This window comes from Capricornis sumatraensis, chromosome 1 (assembly GCF_032405125.1).
Source record: "Capricornis sumatraensis isolate serow.1 chromosome 1, serow.2, whole genome shotgun sequence".
Classification (NCBI taxonomy): Eukaryota; Metazoa; Chordata; class Mammalia; order Artiodactyla; family Bovidae; genus Capricornis; species Capricornis sumatraensis.
The window spans coordinates 250,127,200-250,136,223 of record NC_091069.1 but is presented as its reverse complement, the minus strand read 5'-3'; the positions used below and the strand labels follow the sequence as shown (position 1 = coordinate 250,136,223).

The following is a 9,024-nucleotide window of genomic DNA, read 5'->3' as shown; positions in this document are numbered from 1 at the left end:
TCTGTCCCGGGACAGACACCGCCCTGGCTCAGAGGAGGGCGCCGGTCAGCACCACTCAGACTTCACAGCTCCGCCCTCACGTCCTGGTCCCCTTGACCCCCTGCTCAGAGCCCGACCCCCAGGGCCCACCCTCCCTTCCTGACATGAGCAGACCTGAGCCCAAGGTGAGGAGCTCACATGGGCTGCCCCTTGTTTGCGGGCTCAGGAGGCCTGGATGGGGTGCCCTTGTCTGTCTCGGACACAAGTTTACCCGCCCAGCCGATGGCCTGCCGCTCTAGAAAAGCCTCAGGTCATTCTAATTAGGACACGTCTACTCCAGGTGAGAGAATCTTTAATTACCGATGAGATGATATTTTGGTCTCCTAACTATGAGATTTGTGAGCTTCAAGAACGTTGCCTTCCAAATACTACATAAGGTGCCAAGGCGAGCCCGACCTCAGCCTGGCGTCACCTCAACCTGCTGCTTGTGCTGAAGAGCCGACTCGAGCTGAAGCCTGAGCCCGCAGAGCAAGTAGCCAGCGCTCCTCAGAGCGCAGGCCCCGCCGTCCCCTCCCTCCTTGCTGGGGGAATATCTCACGTCAGCCTCCCGTCCGGAGTGTGTGCGAAGTGCCCTCCTTCCAAAGACGACGCCTACACGTTTAAGCAAGAGTCAGCCCCTGCAGGGTCCCAAGCCAACGGGAGGGTGGCTGTGCGGGGAGCTGGGCGGGCCTATGCCGAGGCCTCAGCGGCCAGCAAGCTCCAGCACCTTCTGCACCATGGCGCCGATGCCGTCGTGGATGTGGTGGAGAGCGGTGTCACACATGAAGGCCGGGGTCGTGACCACCTTGTTCTTCTGGTCCACGTGAGCCTCGTGCACACAGGTTATGGAAAAACACCCGCAGCCAGGACCAGGACGATCTGGTGTCCAGCGCCACCCTGCACCCCCAGGAGTGCATCCCCCTCCTGCCCCACAACAGCACTTGGAAGGGGCTTCTGGCACTGACTGTGCTGCCTCAGCAAAGACCCGAGACCAGCCAGCAAGCTGCTGAGACCCCACAAACAGAGCGCCGCTTCCTGACCCGCACCCCAGTGGCAAGCCACTGAGGGGCCAGCTGCAGGGCATCTCCACACCACACAGCCACAGCCACCACCACCCCCACCCCCGCCACGAGCCCAAAACCGTCTCCTTGGCCCACCCACGAAGCCCGAGTCTGGGGTGCGCTAAGATCAGTGGGCACCGCTGTGGGGACGTGGGAACAGAGCCACTGGGCAGAGAAAGCATCATCCTCACTGCCACACCCATCACTCAGGTGCCCTGGGCACCCCCGCCCTGCAGTGCCCCAGGGCAGCCCCGAGTGGCCAGAGGGGGTCCCCACGCTGCCCCAGCTGTTGGAAGGATATGGTCACGCCCATGACACAGTGCTTGGCGCCCAGAGCTTTGATGACCTCCGCGGTCCCGGCGTGCGGCCACTTGCCGCCTTCCTCCTGCTCGTGGCCCACAGTGACCTCGACGCCTCTGAGCACTTTGGCCGCAAGCACCGGAGCGATGCAGCACAAGCTGAAAGGGGACGAGAAGGGGTCAGCTCAGGATCACACGTGGCCACCCGGCCGGGGGCACAGTGAGGCCACCTGGGGAACACAGTGAGCCTCAGAAAGGAGTGTGACCTCTGTGCTGTGGGCTCTGCCGGTTCCAAGGGCTACAGTCTGACCCCGACCCTGGGCTGCCTGCCTGACTGACCTGCGGAGCGTGGGGCAGTGCAGGGCCCGGCGCCAGGCTGGGGAGCCTCGGGGGGCAGTCAGCTGAGGTCCCGGCTGCCACATGTGCAACAGGCGCCCGGCAGCGTCCCGGGTCCCAGGGAGTGGACCGTGCATGGCAGCACTGCCTCTGGCCAAGGCTTCTGGCCGGTTTGTCACACGACAGAGAAGCTGGACGGCACTGACTGGCTCCAACCCGACGTCCTTCTCTGGAGGGAGAGCAGGGGGCTGGGGGACGTGGTCCAACCAGCAGCCTTGCCTGGCCTGTCGAGTGGAGGCGAGGGCCCTGTCCTAGCAGCAGGCCGAGCCCACCCCTGCTCCCCACAGCAGACTGTCCCCAGAGGCGCCCAGCAGGTTCATGGGGACACCTGCCACGTGGGTGCCTGATCTGAGGTCCTGCTCTTCATCGAGGGGCTTCTGACCGGCAGCTCCTGAGCCCCTGGATCAGCAAACTTGAGTTCCACGGGAGCCAGGGCTGCACCAGTGCCCTGCTCCCCAAGACAGCACATGTGACACCCGCCACAGCGGCTCCGGGCCTGGCCGGCCCCACTCCCCTGGGGCCCAAACGCCAAGGGGCTGCGCCCCACCTCCCCCACCTGTTCATCTGGTCCTGAGCTGACCTTAAGACCAAGTGTGCACTCCCTGTCATAAAACGTCCTAAGAATGTAATCTTCACACTAATTGGTACCACAGGATCTGGGGACAAGATAAATCCTGGACCAGGTGAGCATCATCGGAACCAGCGCCCTGGGGGCCTGTCGTGTCGCCAGGCCACAAGCACCCAACTCAGCAGGCGATGCCCAGAGGTGCAGGCTGCCAGGGGCTCCTGCAGTGTGGGGACGAACGCAGAGGCCTGGCACAAAGCCTGCTGCTCCCCTACGCCGTCCGTAATCCTGACAAGCAGGCCGAGGAGTGATGGGCGGGCAGCTTGGAAGGAGGATGTGAGAAGCCCTGACCTAGAAAGGGCGTTTTGCTTGTGGTCGAATGACACTGCCACTTGTATAAAGAAACAGGTGAGCTGGTGCAGGAGGCACTGAACAGAGCTGCCCAGAGTGACCTGACAGCCACCATAGGGCCATGTCCCCGCTCTGCGCCCTTCCCCCGGCTCCCATGCAGCTCGGCTGAGGCGTCCGCTCACTGGAGGAGTGTCCGCTGGGAGGCGGAGGAGCGCCCACCGGGAGGTGGTCAATCTGCTGGGCACCCACCCTGTTCATCATGCCGACGAACTCTTAGAGGAAGAGCGCGAGGCGCTTATCCACACACACAAGCCCTGCCTCAGCGAGGCACCACGGCTGATCAGCTGGGCTCTGCAATTGCTCGGAACTGCCTCCCACGGGCAGTCGGAGCATGGGATGGAGATGTTGTACGGGCACATGCCCTCTGGGGCTATGGCTGCTGCGGGATGTGTGTCCTGGACGTTGAACCCGTGGTAGGCTGTCCTCTCCAGCCTTAGCGCTCTACACCTCCTTCTCCAGTTGGCCGAGAGAAAGCAAGCAGCTGTGCGATGGAGGCCTGGCAAGTTTTGCTTTCAATGCGTCTGTGCGCCACTGTGCTCCTGGGAGGACTTCCCCAGTCAGGGATGACCCCAGAGCACGAGAACCATGTGCTCCAGCACTGCCATCTCAGTAAAGCAGGACTGAGGAGCCCCCGGGGGTGCTCGTGGACAGGACAGCCTGACGAGCAGGTCTGATGATGACGCGGCCATTTCTTGTCCTTGAGAGCCTCCTGGTGTGAGTTACAGCCAGTCTGTTGGGACCAGGACCAAGGACCAAGGACCGGGCAGTGAGGAGTGGCTGTGCCCTGAGTGTGGGCCCAGTGTGCGACCGCCACAGGATCTTGTCCCCAGGGAAGCTCAGCTGTGTCACAGGGGCCAGCATTGTGCTTACGCGGCTGTGGCTCCAGGAAGGACAGGCCAGCTAGCCTAGGGGCTGCCTGAGCCGGGAGCGAGTAGAGGCCTGGCAAAGGCTAGGGCCAGAGCAGGACCAGGGAACCTTCTAGACATGGACAGACTCACCCTCTCCCCTCCCTGTTATGTCACCCAGAAACATTAATGTAACCACACAACTTCAGAATTCTCAGAGCTGGAAGGCTTTGTGAACTCACACAAAACCCCCTGAGTTACAGTGAGGAAAGGGCCTAGAGTTTCCAAAACCACACAGCTCCAAGCCCAGCTCCTGGCTGGGGGACCCGGCGTGACCACGCTGCGGGATCCACCATGGCCCTCCCACCACCGGGCTACAGCCGCCCCTCCCAGCTGCACCTACCCAATGGGCTTTCCGGCCTGGTGGAACTCCTTCAGCACGCGCTCTACGTCTCTGTTGACCTTGCAGGTGCCCCCATCCACGGCAAATGTGCTCCTGCCACGAGAAGAGGGCTCCTCAGACCTCAGGGCTTCACTCCGCCGGCCTGGGGAGCACCCCCTCCTGGATCCCGAGTGCTCCGTCAGCTTCTCAGCAGCTGAAGGAAGTGACACGTGTGCAAACACATGTGGGCGCTCAGCTGTCTACTCGGTCAGCCCTGGAGCAGCAGGAAGCGCCGCTGGCCTGAAACCCATGACGGAGCCTGTGTATCACTAACAGGGATGAGAGTCAAGTCAAACAAGACCCGTCTTCTTCACAAGACAAGAGCACCGAGGGTCTGGATGGTCCCCCTCCATTGGGTGGGCTCAGACCCAGCGACACCACAGCACTCTCTGCCACGAGCCCCTTCTTGGCTCCCTCAGTCAAGGCCTCTGCCCCGGTAGGCTCTCAGGCTGTGTGAGAGCCTCAAAACGGGTCAGACTTTACACTTTAACCACACGCACATCAGCTAAATCCTCACAAGTGATGAAGATTCCTGGAGTCTCGTTAGCCCCATGTCACTACATGATGGTATCTGCATGCGCGGCCGCCCGTTAATGGACAAGTCGCAGCTTTAACTGAAAAATACAAAGTGCAGAACAAGAGGCTCCCATCTTACTGGATTTTTAAGACATGTGTGTGAATCTCGCGGAAATCAGAGTTGGCAACGGTACTGGAGAGGGGTCCTGGGGTCCTGTGCAGGAAGAACTGGGGTTCCACAGGGAACAGGTCACGCTGAGCTCGCCTGCTGCCCCATGTGCATCGCACAGACCACTGGGAAGAAGCTGGCCTTTCTTCTGGAAAGGTCAGAGAGAGAGCTCCCTGGGGGTCTGTGAGCTCACGGACAAGGATGCTGACCCAAGGCCCCGCTTCCTCACGACCGCTAAGTCACATGAGGCAGGTCGTGAGCCACACCAGAGATACAACCCCAACCCCCTCCCCACCACACACACAACGACACAGTGGTGCCACTGCCCTCAGACTGGGCAACGTCTAGGGACTGGGGCAGGCTCTGTGAATCCAGCTCATCCTTCAGAGACAGAAGCCTGGTCCCGCCAGGGGGACGAGCCCAGCTGACACAGACGAGACCTGCTGCCTCCCGCCAAGAGGCTCGGGGGCATGGAGACAGTGGAGAGCAGCCCAAGGCTGGCCGTGAGAGAGGCAGTGGGCACAAGGTGTGGCAGGAGTGCGGGGAAGGACTGTGGAAACCGCTGGCAATGTAAGAGAGGAGGCTCTCTGGGGACGCCCGCGAGCAGAGGGGAGCCTGGAGGTGAAGGGCCAGGGGTAGGGATGGACTCAGAATGGAAGCACCTCTGCCCTTGCTCCCGGGGGCATGGCACCCGGGCAGACAGAGCGCCAGCTGGGAGGCCATCATGCTGCAGCAGAACCACCACCAGTGAATGGCTCAACGGAGGAGAATGGTGGTGTTGGGCACACCACACCGTGCTGGAGCCCCAGAGCCGTGGGCATGGCTGTCTGGTGCCTCCTGGCATAGCCCCAGCTGCAGCGAGCCCCTCCACCACGGGAGCAGCAGCCCTGTGCAAGGCGGAAGGGATGTGCTGGGCCCGCGAGGCCAGCGTAAGGGGACGTCCATGAAACGTGGAGAAGAGAGTTAACGGAACGGAGAACAGAAAGAGGATCTGAAAGCCAAAACACGTCACGGCTGCGGTCATGACGGCCTCCCGGCTAGAGGTCCAGTTACCCTCCGGTTCCCACAGGGCAGAAAGAACAGGGCGCCTGGCCTCATCAGGACCGTGGCCAAATGGCCCCACTGGGAAGGAAGGACTGTTGCCCCCCTGCAAGGTCCACAAGAGGGCGGGTGTCTGCGGGGAACAGCTCCGGGGAGCGACCCCCCAACTCCACGCCTGATGGATGGCCTGGTCCGGGAGCCTCCTCCCTTCGGGGTCCCGTCCTGAGGCAGCTACATCGTCACTGTCCCCCAACAGCTGCTCCTGTCATCATCGTGTCCCCACCTGACGCCCCGGGGGAAAAGGAGGAGAGCCCAAGCAGCAACACATACAGGTTTTTGGCGGCCCCAAAGCCCCCAGGGAAGATGGCCGCGTCATGGTTGACGGCAGTGAGCTTGGCCAGGTCGGTGATCTTGCCTCGCGCGATCCTCGCCGACTCAGTCAGAACGTTCCTGGGGATGAGCAGAGGCCCCAAAGGGTCAGTGCAGACAGTCCATCCCTCAGCACGGACAGGGGCGGGGTGGAGCTGCCCTGACACAAGAGGACCCATCCTCCCAGCTCACAGGCCGCACAGTGACAGGGACCCCAGCAGGTCTACACTTAGTCTCCGGACCCTATCAAACGGCGCTCAGAACCACCACACCTGGTCACTCAGATGCCAGCGTAAGGTAGGGCCACCAGGTGGCGTTCAGTGAAGAGAGCAGATGGGACGGAACTGTGGGTGGAGCGTCAAGAGGCGACTTTGAAGGACCAGCCGCAGCGGGAACTTCTCTCCGCCCTGTGGGCAGCCCAGGCCAGGGTCCTCACTGGGGGCCCTCAGTCCCCGGACAGGGCACCATGCTTCCTTCCCACCACCCCGTCCCTCACTTTCCGCACCCTGGCCTGAGGGCCCCTAGGAAACAGCCTCCAGGGGCTGTCACCCCATAGCCCAGGCAGGACGGAATCTGAGGGCAGGGCTGCACACCCTCAGAACAGAAATGCTGGTGGGAGTTGCTCACAGATATCTGGGGCCCAGGCAGGTGGATGAGGTTCAAGGCCAAAGGAACGCACACGCCTTCGGTCAGAAGGCAGGTATGAGAGCTCACTGGGGAGACCCGCCTTCTTGTTCCTGTAGTGTGGGAAGCGAGAGCACCCTGAGGCCCGGGACAAGCCCAGGACCACGGCTGTGAAGTCCACCTGAACACGGGCTCGGCTCACAGCTAAGACGAAGCAACTGTGGGCGGGCTCTCGGGGAGTTTCAGCCCGCCCCGTCCACACTGAGGGATGAGGCAGAGGGCTCGTACCTGGTCTCGCCCTCGGAAGGCTGTCCCTTGATGTGGTCAATCACGTGCATCTGAGGGACATCAGGGGCGAAGATCTGGACCTCGGCCCCCCCGCGGCTCAGGTGGACCAGGATCCTGCATGGGGGGAACCAGACCAGACTGACCTGTGCCCAGCCCACCCTTTCCTGCCCACAGACGCTTATAAACACAGGGTTTCAGCTGACGGACAGGCACACACTCCTCACACAGGTTAAGCCTCCTTGCTCTGAAAACAGTTATAGCTGGCTCGCTAACAACCCAAATGCCCTCCATGTGAGTCGCCGTCACTGATCTGGAGGAGACCAGTCAGCGCCCAAGCTCCTTCTACAAACCAGGGTATGGGGACGGGTGACCAGCTGCGGTCATAGTCTGGATGTCTAGGTTCCCAGGCGGCCTCTGGGCACTTGTCCTCCCGCAGGCCAGCTGACAATGGCCTCGAGGGTTTGAGGAGGGCTTCTGGTGGGTCTAGTCCCCTCAACCTTCCCCTCATGGGGGTGGGAAGCAGGAAGACACGTAGGCATTCCAGGAGCTGCCGATGATAGGAGCGTTGCCCAGGGCTGCTTGGTGCCAGCCCGAGTCCAAACACTGGCATGTGATCCATCCCTGGCAGGGCTGTCACCACTCCCTTCCAGGGAAGGAGGTGATATGAGAGCATGACCCCAAGAGAGATCACAGCCATCTCCTGGCAGGGCTGGAAACCCCTGGTTCTGGTCTCTGCTCCTTAAACCTCATGTACATTCGACCCATGAAATCCACTCCCTGTCCAGCCAACACCAACAGACGCTGGCCACCCGCAATGGGAGGGTTCAGTGTCAGAGTCCTCGGGGGGTGGGGGGGGGGATGTTCCCTAACCACTACCTAACTCTGCTGTCCCACGAGCTTTGAATCTCACAGCCTCTTCAGTCCTGCTCACAGTAACTTCTCAAATAAATGAAAAGCCAAAATATAAACTACTTGGTAATAAGTGACAGGCTACACCAGTAACACCTGTCTACAGTGAGGTCATTGCACCACCCTTCACAATCACACTGTAAACATGGGATAGAGCTCGATCTCCAAAACACAGGATCTGGTGATTCCAACGTGTGTAACACAGGTGTGTGGAGAAACAGGAGGGCAGAGAGTGTTTACTGCTGGGTGACATCAGAGGCGACGCTAAAATGCTTATTTTGTGCCTCCCTGTATTTCATATGCATGACTTCAAATGTTTTCCTTCGCGTCCACCATGGTCTCTGCCTTTCTAACCAGCAGGAAGGTTTCTCCAGACGGTTCAGGAAAAGGGGAACCGGCCCTCCCGAGGGTGAGCCGCCCGGGGGCTTACGATGAGGCCTCGTGGAGCTCGGTTCCATCGTAGACCCCGCATCCAGACAGCACCTGCGGGGATAGAGGGCCGGTCACCAGAGTCAAGGGGTCCGCCGGACAGCCGATCGCCTCCAACGGGGGGAGAGACAGACTTCGGGGGCGGGGAAGGGCTGGGGAGCCGAGGGAGGGCGTGGGTGAAGAAGGCGGGCCTCGGCGCTCGGCCCCCACGGCCCCAGGTTCCCATCTCCCCAGGTGACAGCGTCCGCTCACCACTGCAACCCTGGGCCCGGGGCGCGGGGCGGAGGCGTGGAGGGCCGCGCGCGAGGAGGGCGCCGGTCCGCCGAAGGGCAGCGGCCACAGGCCGGGACGCGGCGCGAATCCGGCGGTCACCGCCAGCCTTGACGCCGCCAGAGCCCTGAACGCCGCCATGCTGCGCAAGGAGAACAGGGTCACAGGTCACGGTGGGCGGGGCCGCGCCTGCGCCGTAGCCCGGGAGTCGGGCTCCGCCCCGCGAGCGCAGGTGGTCCCGCAGTGATCTGCGCGGCCTCGCGCGCAGTCGCCGCTCCGCGCCGGTTTCCCCGGGGCGGGACGACGCAGGGTCGCAGCCCCCTAGAAGCACTGTGCTGAGATACTGGTTCCGGAAAGTTAACTTTCAGTGTC

General features: G+C 62.0%; 1 protein-coding gene across 1 annotated transcript; it reads right to left on the bottom strand.

The window, feature by feature from the left end:
• Nucleotides 1–330: 330 nt before the first annotated feature.
• On the bottom strand, nucleotides 331–8,793 carry GATD3 (glutamine amidotransferase class 1 domain containing 3). Its single transcript, XM_068973165.1, has 7 exons — nucleotides 8,635–8,793; nucleotides 8,384–8,436; nucleotides 7,045–7,158; nucleotides 6,094–6,213; nucleotides 3,999–4,091; nucleotides 1,381–1,537; nucleotides 331–850 (listed from the first exon to the last, which is right to left on the bottom strand). The coding sequence occupies exons 1-7, from the start codon at nucleotides 8,791–8,793 to the stop codon at nucleotides 722–724; spliced, it is 825 nt and encodes a 274-aa protein (XP_068829266.1). The 3' UTR covers nucleotides 331–721.
• Between the last annotated feature and the right edge of the window lie 231 nt (nucleotides 8,794–9,024).

What these genes read in the sequence shown, in the direction of transcription:
- GATD3 (XM_068973165.1), bottom strand. Translation starts at nt 8,793, where the DNA reads ATGGCGGCGTTCAGGGCTCTGGCGGCGTCAAGGCTGGCGGTGACCGCC. An exon ending in TTTGGGGCCGCCAAAAACCT is followed by an intron (nt 4,092 to 6,093) that starts GTATGTGTTGCT and finishes TTCTCGTGGCAG; the next exon opens with GAGCACATTTGCCGTGGATG. An exon ending in CAGGCCGGAAAGCCCATTGG is followed by an intron (nt 1,538 to 3,998) that starts GTAGGTGCAGCT and finishes GTCCCCTTTCAG; the next exon opens with CTTGTGCTGCATCGCTCCGG.